Here is a 13,194-nt window from a genome sequence, read left to right on the forward strand (position 1 = left end):
TGCCAGTACTTCCAGGCCTCCCATTCAGACAGCTTAATAGTCAGCAAGGGTTTTCTGCTCCACCCTCCCTGGCCCCTGATAAAGATCCTTCAGCTGGTATTACTGATTGTATCCTTGACTTACTGTGTAAAAATATATCTATCTATCTATATATCTGTGGTTGCGTTCAGTCTGGAGATCAGCCTCTAATCCCTTCCATCACTCTCTCTGAGGAGCATGGCATGCCACCACCACTACCTCCAGTGTGCACCTGGAATTCTTGCTGGTTGCACATGCTCCTTCTAATCGAAGTGTGGAACAAGGGGGGTGGTGAGCACTGAGAGGCAGGAAAAAAATGTTTGCTGCTTCTGGTCGCTGTTAAAAAAAATAAATAAATTGGAGCGTGTGCATGGTTCGGGGGACGCATCCATTCTCTCTAAGCTTTAACCAAAGTGAAAACATAGAGCTATGGAGTCTCCAACGAAAGAAATTGAAGAATTTGAGAGCAACTCTTTGAAATACCTACAACCGGAACAAATAGAGAAAATATGGCTTCGTCTCAGAGGACTGTAAGTAATACTTTATTTTTATTATTCTCCTCCCCTCCCTGTCTTCTCTAGCTTCTGTAATGTTGTTTTAGACTTCGGTTCTTTTTCATGTACTTTTTAGTACAGTCCAATGCCATCCACACCTGCTTACTGTATATCCAATAACTTCCAGTCACTTAGAGGGGTAAAACAAAGCCAGAATGTTTCCCTGAAATTGCATGTTACAGTGAAGAAATATCATTTACGGCAGCACAATGCTTTAATAGGCAAGTGTGAATGAAAACCAGCCACACCTCTGTCAAATTAAAACTAAGCATACACACAGTTCCGAATGCTTCTTTGTGCATCCCACCTTCCCCCGCCCAAAGGCTGCTTGAACAAATGTTGAGAAAGACCCAACTGAAATTCACTTTTAATGGCAGGAAATTCAAGTTCAGTTTTATTAATACTTAAGCCTGTCAGCTTGTTTTCTTTATTCAGACTTGTCAAATGAGCATTGTTTGTGGCATGCTGAAGGTATGCCTAGCAGTGTGTGACAGAAGAAAGATGAGGTACCTGAAGAAAAGTGATATTCTATAGCTTAGGAATATTTCATATTATCTTTTTCATGACTGAGTCTCTTGTTTCTCTCTGTGGTGTGTGTGTAAATTATTAGAAGCATTAAATCTATTTAATGGCTGGACAGGACTTGCTTACTTTATTCCATTTCTGATCAAGCCTCAAAAGAGTGTTAGTGTGTTAATCTGCATCTGTCCAGATGTTCAGGCCAAAATGTTTTTTTCTCCATCTTAACGTAGCAGACTGTGATTTCACTAGGGAGATGCTGAGTATGAGGAGAATACATAGAAAAAAGTAACCGACTCCCGCCCCTCTTTCCACTGAAGAATCCAAACTTAAACTTGAAGCATTCTCCCAGCTTGTTGGGGTGTGTGTGTGTGTGTGTGTTTGTGTATGTGGTTTTTTTAACCTGGTGATAGGACATTTTATAAGGAATGTTGACTGCTATTTTGAAAGCATTGTAATTGCCTAAGACCAGGAATGAATGCATGTCACTGTGAGGATTGGTTCCAGGAAGTCTGTTTTGTGAAGAAATGTAATCAAGCCCAATGACAGCTGTCTCATAGCGATTCCAAACAGAGCAGCTCCACAAAACAAAACCCCTTGATTTTTAAATCTCTCTGCTAGATATCATAAGCCTGGCTCATGATTGTCTAAAACATGCTGTGCAGGTTCAGAATATCCCTGATGTTCAGAAATGTGTGTGTTTTCTGGCTAGGCAATAATATCCTAACAATCCACAATGTATTATGGCTGCGCAACCTTGGGCCAGATTCTGCCTGGACTTAGAGAACAGAGCTCATTCAAAAGGTCCATGCTGTATTCAAGACAGCATCATCTCACAGAGTGATGCAGTAGTTGGAACCCCCTTGGAGGTCTCTGCAGTATGTGATCTCTGTGTTAATAGTGCTCCCCCTCTGTAGGTAGTGTCAGGATGCATGCAGAAATGCAAAACAGAGTACCAAATGTATGTTCCCCTTTGAGCTTCATGATCTCTTTCTGTAAGAAGTCATGTGTTTGAAAGGCTCCTCTTCTTCAATGATGCCGCTTTTTGCTAGTCCTTTAGATGTGGACTTGACACATTGCAGACATAGTCTTCCTGCTGACCTTTGGGCAATAGGTATTTCACAGTTGATCTATTTTCTTTGGGTGGGGGTGGGGTTGGTCCCTCCAACATATAAGCAGAAACGCCCAGTCATTTTTAACAAATAGCTTACACATATATAAAAACGTGTAGCTCAAAGGATCAAGCAAGATTTTCAAGAAAGGTACGCAGTTTCATGTAAATAAATATAATAGATCCATCTATTGGCAGGATGGGAATCAATTCATCACCATAATGTACATCTGCAGAGCAATTCACAGGAATTGAAACAGAATAGAACAGTATATCAGAAGACACTTGCAAGGGAATATTAGCTTTGTAGAAATAATAATAGTTGTAGTAGTAGGAGTTACTACTAGCTCAGTATAGTTGCTCAAGCTGGATCTACTTTTATAGCGATCATTTTCACATGGAAAAGACTGGCACTGTATTACTAAGTAATTTGGTTCTGCCTTTGTGCCTCAGATACTACCATAAACCTGCATTTTGTCATGAGCTGGTATAGAGTATTTATATGCTGCATCCTGGGCTAGAAAAGATAATGAAGAATCACAGATTTACAGTACTTAGTATAGTCAAAAAGGCAGTGGCCAGGATCCAAAGGCCTGTGTGCGGAGTTCCACTTGTGCAAGGGTGCTTTTGCAGCCCTCTTTCCCATGGCAGCTCATCACATAAAGTTGGAGGGTCAGAGATTCTTCAGAGTGGAAGGCCTGCAACTGGAAAGGAAAACTGGAAACTCCTTCCTCACAAACAGATGTGTTTTGAACTCTCTAAGGGGCTCTTTGGTTTCTGGCCAATACTTATGGTGTCCTCTGCTCTTTATAGCTATGCTGATGGAGCCACTTACCCATAGATTCATCCTGAGGCTCCAACCGTGTGGACAGTGCCAATTGTTTGGGTCTTGGCAGCCTGTAGGGATGTCAGAGCATTCCGCCACAGATCTCAGTGAGGCCGAATGCCAGTGCATTCAGCCCCCCAAAATCTGTGGTGGAATGAAGGCCCCTGCCCCCCACCCCACGAAGGCACGTGAAACGGAGCACCTACTTGCTGCCGTTCACGCTGCTTTCTGAATGGCGGCCGCGTCTGCAGCCTCCATTCGCTTCTTCATTATAGCTGTGATAGGCTACGTAAATACTTAGGTAGCCTATCACGGCTAACGCAGGGACACCATTTGCATCCCTGCGGAGGCCGTGATAGGCTACATAAATATTTACATAGCCTATCACGGCAAAAAAAGGGAATGCAAACGGCAGCCGCCGTAGCTGCCGCCATTTGCGTCCCCTTTATTTTTGCCATAATAGGCTAAGTAAATATTTACGTAGCCTATCACAGCAAAAGACAGGGGTGCAAATGGTGTAGTGGCCGTCATTTGCGCCCCTGTCTTTAGCCGTAATAGGTTATGTAAATATTTACATAGCCTATCACAGCAAAAAAAAAGGGAACGCAAATGGCAGCCACTGTAGCCGCCGCCATTTGCGTTCCCTTTTTTTTTGCCGTGATAGGCTACGTAAATGTATATGTAGCCTATCACGGCAAAATACAGGGATGCAAATGGCGGCTACGGCAGCCACCATTTGCATCCCTGTGCAGACTGCCCAGCAGCCAGATGTCCGACTGCAGGCAGCCTCAGCCGGCGGCTCCGTGGAGTTGCTGTGGAGCGGAGCCGGCCGGGGAGAATTTTGAGGGGAGGGACGGAGCACCTCCACCCCACCGTGAATGTCACCCTTCGAAAAGGTAAGTGACTTTCGTACATCCCTAGCAGCCTGCCAACAAGGAGAGTAACCATTCTAGGGGAAAGACAGGACAATCAGCCCTGCCCATGTGGTTGCAGGCTTATACATGCTACAGCCATGCCATGGAATGAACTCACGGAAAGCGGCTCTCAGCGGCTATAACAGGTAAAGGACACCTGTGTCAAGCACTTTCAAAGGGTTGATTCTGATGTATTTCCCCATCCACTGGGGAATAAGCATGTAGAGATTCAGCAGAAAATAAATTTAGAACTTTAAAGAATGATATATTAGCTTCTGTCTGTTCCTGCGTACATTTTCTTCCTGCAGAATCATACTTTTTTCATCCCTGGCATAATATTTTACAATTACATAGCTATTGCAGTGCCCAGCTTCTGGACTCTATAGAGGATCAATTACTTTTTATCAGGTGGTAACTACCACCACAGTGTACATGTAACTTCTTGGTAAGCCAGAGAGTCTATTGAGATGACAGTGCTAACCAGCTTGCTCATCTGTACCACCTTCCTAAGTTATAAGGATTTTACACCACGTGCAAATGTGTGGTAGAACATGCAGTAAAAGTACCATCCATATGAGCTCTTTGTATCGTTCTGTCCAGTGGTGGGGAGAATTTTACTACACATTTGCCCTGATCAGAAATGTTGGGGAAGCAAGAGAGTGGTAAAATTCTCCTCATTACTTGGCGGGATAGTACAGGCAAGCAGCTGTAGCTGCAGGTACTCAGTGGCAAAGCATCACTTGGTCAACAGCTGACTGTAGTCAGTGTCTGATCAGAGAAATGAATGCCTAGAAGGAACCTCTGATGTTGCTTAGCCTAACTTCCCTAATGTGATGGGGATGAGATTCTTCTGTTCCCCAAGCCATCTTCTGAACATGAGACAACTGTATTCTGTTGTCAAACCTCTATCACAACCTTCCCCAACCAGGTGCCCTCCAGCCATTTTGGACCAACTCCCATTAGCCCCAGTCAACATGGCCAATGATGAGGAATGCTGGGAACTGTAGTACAAAACATCTGGGGGGCACCAAGTTGGGGAAGGTGGCTCTCCCATCATTAGTGTTCCATAAAGTGAGCACAGGAAGCAAAAGCAGCACCAAGGCCAGATGTGGCTGAAAGGCAATGAGCAAACTGAGCCAGGCATTCCCAGATGACTCTGGCAACAGGACATTCAAATGAATGAGCAAGTGCAGCTCCTCTGTTTATACTCTACTTGCTCAATGAAGAGCTACTGTTTAATATTAAAACATACAGACCACCTTTGTATTAATGTATCCAGGGCAAAAAGATACATCACCCCTTGTGTGGGGGAGTTTGGGGGACAGGCTTAGGAAGACTGGGGAAGAGAATAAATTCTGGTATTGGTGAGGAACATAGGAAGCTGCCTTGTGCTGAGTCAGATCATTGGTCCCTCTAGCTCAAGATGCATTGACCGGCGGTGGCTCTCCAGGGGGTAAGATGGGAGTTTTCCCATCTCTACTTGGGAACACCAAGGATTGAACCCAGGGCCTTTTGTGTGCAAAGCATGTACTCTACCACCAGGGCCAGCCCAAGACATTTTTCTGCCTGAGGAAAACAGCAGGATGGCACTCTCTCCTGTTCCATGTACGAAAGCCAACTGGACTGCTTCTTAAACCCTGAGAGTGGCACAGCATCCTCCACTGCACCTGAAGGAGCAGGTTAGCTTGGGGGGCCACAGGGCAGGCTGCCTGGCGCTCAGCTCTCCTCTCCAACACCTTGCTGCTGCCGCCCAGCATCTGCTGCCTGAGGTGACTGCCTCAACCTGCCTAATGGTAGGGCCAGCCCTGTCTACCACCCTTCCCCTGAAGGGAGAAAGCTCCCAGGATACGTAGTAACAGCTTCTTTTTCTCTTTTTCTTGTTTGCTTGTCAGCATAATATTAACATGGTAACTAACTGTTCCTTCTTGAAAATTAACATAATGTTATGAAATTTCAGCAGTGCTGGAACAAACGTGCCTTGTGAAAATCCTGCAATCCATCTTATGTTGCAAAGCATCCATGCATCTCATAGATGTATATAAGTAGTGATGTATGAACATTTTGCTGCTTCCCTAAATGCATATTCATTGGATTGATTTTTGCAACTCGGACTGCTTCATTGGGGCACAACAAAATGGTTTTTAAAAGCCTCCGGCTCCCCGATCCTAAATTATTGCATCAGCGTTTCTGCTTATGGTGCCAGAGTTACATCATTGTTTAATACTGTTTAAGTGGTTGGTTAGTTTGCCCTTTAGTATTTAATGCCACACTTCACTGGCAAGAAGAAATGACCAGTTCCTTAGCTGATACGACAGATTTTAACAGGCGTAAAACAAAATGCTCTAACTGTCCCTGGGTACTGGTACCAATCTCTTAATAACATTGCCTCTATTTTGCCTTTTGGGATGTTGTTGGGGATGACTTTTGAATTGTATTTGTTTGTTTGTTAATATGATTTATATCCTTACTTTTCCATACATAATGCCCAAGGCTGCTAACAACATTAAAATCACAATATAAAAATACAAGAGAAACTAAAAAGAGCAAAGATAAAGGAGCAGAAATAAAAACTAGCAGCTGGCAGAAAGCTAAAAACCGACAACATACACTAATCATATTACAGGGCAGAAATGCAACAATGAATTCAGACACCCAAAGGCCTGGGGAAAACAAAACCTTGGCCTGGGCCTGGCAGTGAAAGGCCATCAGAGAGGGGGCTAGATAGGCCTCCCTAGAAAGGGAATTCCAGAACCTGAGCGCAGCCACTTGCACTAGAGTTTTTCAAGTTTTAACTCCCTGCCCTGGGTCTCAAGATGTTCAGTCTCAGTTGGGGCTGCATCTTGACTCCAATGTACATCTCACATTACCTAGTGACCCTGACAAGTGAGGATATCTGGCCTGCATTCTGCCCATGGGCAGGTGGGCATCAGGGCTGATGACTGCAGGACATTATAAACAACTGGATAATATTCCTTGCCCATCCCCAAGCATTATAAACAACTTTGTAATGTTTCTACCTCACTTAAGGACACGTGAAATAATTTCAAAGTAATGCAAATGAAAAAAAGTAATGTACTTTTATGCATGTAAAAGTAAATACACATGTGGAAAGATCCTCTAACTCTGTATTGTGTAAATCTCTGCTTTACAGAAACTTCAGATGGACTGTTCTCTACATGATACCTCTTCTTAGGGAACAATCCTATGGCTGCTAGATGGCCATAGGATATCTGGTTTTGTGGGAACCAACATTGGAGCCCACGCTCCAAGGTCATTTCCTGGAGAACCAACCTCTGCCCCCCCTTCAGCGCTGCCTTGCAGGCAGAGCGGAACAGCCCCAAGCTCCACGCTCAGAAGAGAAGCGTGAAGTGGCCAAAATGGGGCGTTCCAGGGCGGGTGTTCCGGTGCAGTATGACACATCCTATGTGTTGTCTGGCAGCCTCTTCCCCTGCTCCACCTTCCCGTGGCTGGACAGCTGAAATCAGCTGTCTAGCCGCAAATGCAGGGCAGGAGAAGCGCAGAGGGAATGATACCCTCTGTGCTTCTCCTACCCTGCATTTAATAGGTGGTCACCTCCAAGTTCAGAGATGGCTGCCTATCCCCATAGGATTGCACCCTTACTTGCTTACTCCTCTCCTTTGGCTGGCTGAGCAACATTGGCAGCAGGAGGCAACAGGTAGAATCATAGCTGCTGAATGAGCAAAGGAGGCCTCATCATACATCCCCCAACATTTGCGCATACACGAGCCAGTTTCTCATTCTTTATCCCCTGTGTTGTTTTTCCCCCTTGTGCTTCCCTTGCTATTCAGTTTTGTCATCTGCAACTGAGCCAGAGCCCATGTTCCTTGGCTACTGCAAAGCATTCCCCACTGCTGTTTCACACATGCAAGTGTATTCCTTAATTGAGGGGTGGGAAACCTCAGGCCTGAGGGCAAAATCTGACCCTCCTGGGGTCCCCTCTGGCCGTCAGGGGTTCCTCAGATTATTACTTCCCCTTCTCCTGGTCCTACCCCCTTTCCTCCAACCACTGATGATTTAGTGGTTTCCTGAATTTTGTGCAGCCCCCCCGCCTTCTGAAAGGTTGAAATGCCTCTCTGAAGGCTTAGTTTCTGGCAGTAAGTGCTTTAAGCAACAATATGCTGGTATTTTTGTACTTTGTATTTTTTACCCTACCCCTTGTGTGTTTGGCCCCACCCCTTTTGCCTTCAGCCCCGCTCACCATTGGAATACAGCCCCTGAGAGCTTCTCTGAAACTGAATTCGACCCTCGGGTTGAAGAGGTTCCCCACCCCTGCCTTAATTTCTCATCTCTTGGTCATTCCACCTACGACAGAAGGTTGCAACAGCTGGGATTGTTTAGCTTAGAAAAAAGGAGTGTAAGGGAAGACATGATGGAGGTCTACAAAATCATGCATGGTGTGGAGAATGTGGACAGGGAGACATATTTCTCCCTCTCTCATAATACTAAAACCCAGGGTTATCCTATGCAGCTGTTTGGTGGGAGATTCAGGAAAGATAAAAGGAAGGAAGGACTTCTTCACACAGCGCATAGTTAAACTATGGAATTTGCTACTACAGGATGTAGTGATGGCCACCAATTTGGATGGCTTTAAAAGGGGGTTGGACAAGGAAAAGGCTATCAATGGCTACTAGTCTTGATGGCTATGTGCTACGTCCAGTACCAGAGGCAGTGAGCCTACGTACACCAGTTGCTGGGGAACATGGGTGGGAGGGTGCTGTTGCGCTCATGCCCTGCTTGTGGGTTCCTAGTCGACAGCTGGTTGGCCACTGTGTGAACAGAATGCTGGACTAGATGGACCCCTGATCCAGCAGAGCTGTTCTTATGTTCTTATGTTCCCTCAATTCTTGATTATTTATGGCAAAATGTGTGAACTGACTCCATGAACTATTATGTTTGAGGTAATTTGAACTGAAAGTTCTCTGGTGTTTGATCTATAATGGCTCAACCTCACATGCCACTCACCACTTGATGTTGCAATAGCGATGAATGAATCTGTCCATTTTGGTTTCTAAGTTTCTCATTTTTCCAATCTTAAGTTCGGATCATTCCAAACTTTGAGAATTTTGTATGTAGTTTTGTGTGCATTTCTCCTAATACATGCATTTTAATGCAATTTTTCTAATTTTGTTTGCAAGCAATTTTCCTCATACAATGCATCTTTAATATTACTTTCACGAATATATGTATTTTATGTGTTTTCCTCTTGTATATGCATTTTTGCAAGCATTTTGTGATTGGAGAACTCCGCTGCAAAATTCGGTGAAGTGTGAATTTTGAAGGATAACTGAGTTTTGAGTCACATGCTGATTTGAAAGTGTGAGATTAGGTAACTTTGCATTAAAATGCAAACAGAATTAATTTCTTTCCCAAATTAATTTAAAATGCAAACAGAATTAATTTCTTTCCCATCCCTATGTTGCAGTCATTAAATCATTGACATGCTTGTGTAGATCAGGTCATTCATAATTAATCCTCAGTTTTTGAACATGAAGCTTAATTGATACATTTCTGGTAGTTGGTTTATGTTGGTAGCAATGCAACTAACTGATCAAATATTTAATTCTTGGCCCTAACTTTTCCTGCTGTTATTAAAAAAACTATGTCGTATATGCACTTTAAACCTTTTAGTGTGAAAAAAACACCAGCACGGCCTTTTTGAGCAGAGGGTTGGACTCCATGGTCTTGTAGGCCCCTTCCAACCCTATGGTTCTATGAGCTGCTTCTTCTATATTGGACACCTATGCTCATTTGACATGTATGTCTTATTTGGAACATTCAACATGCATAGATAGATAGATAGATACACACACACACACACACACATATATACATACTATACACACACACACACACAGACACTGTGTGTGTGTGTATAGATAGATAAATAGATAGATAGATACACACACATACACACACACAGTGTGTGTGTGTGTGTGTGTGTATGTATGTGTGTATATATATATATATATATATATATATATATATGGGGCAGTGCTCTGCTCTCCCCTTTGTTGGAAGTTGGATATAAAACTATATATAAGTTGGATATAAAACAATATATAAGTTGGATATAAAGCTACTTCTTTGTGTGGGGGTCTGCTTTAAACAAACTCTCTCTTTATTTCCGAAGAGAATTCTCTCATGAGGACTGACAAATTTACAAAGCTGTAAAAACAGTGATCCTTAGGCCATGCTGAGTGCATTTTCACAGTTCCCTATCTCCTGCTCATGACAGAGGGGAGACCAGAAAATGGCCCATTTTTCAAGCAGGAGGTGAGCTCCTGGCTCACACCTTTCATATTTGAGATTCTCAAATCTTTTTTCAGTGATCTTCCTTGATAGCTTTCCCAACCAGAAGCAGAAAATGTAGTCCAGTGGATCATTGTCCTTCTGCAATCTGCAATGAACCATTTAGGGTTGCTTGGATTATCCATGATGCTGAGTAAGATATGGGATAGGCTGCAGCCAAACAGGGGCCTTTGCTGTAGTGTAATGATCCCAGTCTGAAGAGTGCCCCCCCTGATTTTTCCCTGAGTTTCTTTTAAATGGCCTTCATGTCAGAACGTGGTGGCTGTCTACATGCTTTTAGGTGTGCTGATAGTGTGATAGACCAGACAATACAAGAAGCTAAATGCAGAAAAACTTTGGGGCTGGATGTGAATTACAGAGGCTATGACGGAGATGAAAGGGATACCTGGGTTTTCTTGGGTCTGTCACTGTGCATGAATACTGTCGCAGGAGCAGAACAGAGATTTTGAGATGAGAACATCTCAGCATTCAAGGCTGGGCTCATGTTTGTGAGGGCTTCTGTGCCAGATGCACTGCGGCTCACCAGTTGCTCTTTTCCAACTTCTGCATGTTCCCTCAGGTGTACATGCCACAGAGGGAAGAAAAAAGTGACATTTAATGTGCAATACTCTTCCATCTCCAGGGGTATTGCACACTCCTCTTGCCTGCCACTCCGATCAGGCCTCCTGTTCCAGGCGGCCCAGAGCCAAGGCCTGAGTGGCCCATCCTCTGGAGGTAGCCATGACAACACCACTCAGAACAGAGCTCCATCCTTCTTCATCTTGTTTAGCTGTGGTATGCTGCTGCCAACATGAAGTTATTGCATCCCTCACAACCTTTGTCCTTCAGGACATTTTTCTTGCTGTTTTTCCCCAGCAATTTCCATTTGGTTGTTACACATTACTTCCTACCTTTGTGCTCCCACCCTCTTAGCTGTGGGTGGTGAATGGCAGCTGACAGAAGCAGAGGGTGGAAATCTCATGATATTGCAGTAGGGTTAGGTGTAGGTTTTTATACTTTTTTCACAAAATAATGTCTGTTTCTGTGATTTTGAGGCCTTGGTTTTGCCTTGTGGGTTGTTAATGGGATGTCACTTTTGGCAAGATGCTCATGTAAACAGCAGGAGGAGAGAAGACTGGAAACAGAACAAACTGAGCCCATCCAAACCACCTCAAGGTGAGCATTCTCACCCTAATTTAGCTTTGTCACATCTATAATTCAGCCGATCAATACGGAGAATTTGACCAATGCCAGTGCGTGGTAGAATGAGCAATAAAATGGTTTATCTGTGTTGCCTCAAGATAATAATATATTGGGCAATAAAGGATATGCATATCTATATCTATATATCCCATATCCCCGGTAAATATGCAACAATAAAAATGCAATGTAATAAACTCTCAGTATTTCACTGTCCCCCCCAAACTGGCTCTATTGGTTATAACGACTGAATCAGTGGCTATTACCAAGGAAAAGCCAAGGCCTCTTCTTTTTTCAGAGCAGAATTTGGTTTCAGGAACTGGAAATAGTATCCTATTGTGTCTGTGTGCTTGCGGGACCCACCACTCATGCAATGGGGCTTTAGTGCTTCCAAAAATAACCCAAAGTGAACGGAAACTCCAGTTTCTAGAACTGGGCAGGTCAGCAGAGTTCGCAGAAGGGATTTCCACTCATTTCCAGGGCTATTTTTAGAAGTGCCAAAGCCCTGTTGCACAAGCAGTGGGACACAGGAGTGCAACCAAACCAGCATATGTGACTGCCTAATGCAGGACTGGTTTCAGTATATGCCATCTTCAGGTAGCTTCCAAGGCTCTGGCAGGGTCCACTGCTGAAACCTGTCCTGCCCCACCCCCCTATAACTTTTGTTTTCTTAGCTTGGTGATCTGAGCCGTGGTGGGCAACAGGGCCAAGCAAGACACCATTTTAATTTCCCTCAGTGCCCTAGTGCAACGCTTCATTGAGAGCATTGTGGGAGATTTAAAATGTGGGTGTCCCGGTCCTGCCCGTCATCACCAGGTAAACCACTAATGCCCACAGACAGAGGAGAGGGCCCACTAGAGGGCATTTTTCTCAGGTCCCCCTGAAATGTAGAGCCAGCCCTGATCTAATGACTGGACTGGAGCCTTGAATCTGTAGGCTGGAGGTCTAAGCACGAATGGTGTGCATATGATTGTAAAACTGGACCTTTTGTAATACCTCTAAAATGTTCCTTTCAAAGGCGTTTAAAACACAAGGCGTTATGATCCTTGCTTGCAGGACTTGATTTGAACTGTGTCCCCAGTCTAAGATATCTGGAGAGGTGTGTGTGTGTGTGTGTGTGGGAGAAACCTTTTTCATTGTCAGGGCTTAACATGAAATGAGTGAAGAGTTCATAAGAAGAGAGCACCCTCTGAGCATGTTCAGAGTGCCTTTGATTCACCAGAGCTAGCAGAAAACCAAAACAAGCCCTTCGCCACACTTCCAGGTCGGAGGGCATTACTTGCAAGTAGGCGACAGCCCTAATACTGCTTACCAGGTATTATAGGCATTGTTCTTCCGCCACTTTTAAACTGATTTACATGAGCTAAAGTTCTTTTCCCTCTGAAGAGTTTGTAGGAATGGTTTTCCCGCTTGCATATAACAAAGCCTTTTTGCTACTGTCCTCTCCATTCTTGATAATACAGTATTTAACCAGCATTGCTAGTCCTGTTCCCTAAATGTTGCAGAGAAGGAGGAAAGAAACAAGCCTTAATCTTACTGCTTGCCTGGGGGATTAGAATGCAAAATTGCTCGGTTCATAATGGCACTTGCTCCAGTTTTAACCAATACAGCTGAAAGGAAATTGCGAATGCATTCTGACCACCTTCCTCCCCCTTCGCTAATACTACTACTACTAATAGTAGATAATAATAGTAAATAATAATATCAAATATAAATTGATTGATTGATTGCATTTCTGTGCTG

At 43.9% G+C, this 13,194-nt stretch overlaps 1 protein-coding gene across 1 annotated transcript in view; it reads left to right on the plus strand.

The window, feature by feature from the left end:
* Positions 1-447: 447 nt before the first annotated feature.
* Positions 448-13,194, plus strand: part of PDE1C (phosphodiesterase 1C) — a 257,158-nt gene continuing 244,411 nt past the window's right edge. The window contains exon 1 of the mRNA XM_084859810.1: positions 448-548. Within this exon, the coding sequence (XP_084715936.1) occupies positions 448-548 (101 nt within the window). The remainder of the gene's footprint in view (positions 549-13,194) is intronic.

This window comes from Heloderma suspectum, chromosome 5 (genome assembly GCF_057233095.1).
Source record: "Heloderma suspectum isolate Gila_16-S chromosome 5, 16-S_ref, whole genome shotgun sequence".
Classification (NCBI taxonomy): Eukaryota; Metazoa; Chordata; class Lepidosauria; order Squamata; family Helodermatidae; genus Heloderma; species Heloderma suspectum.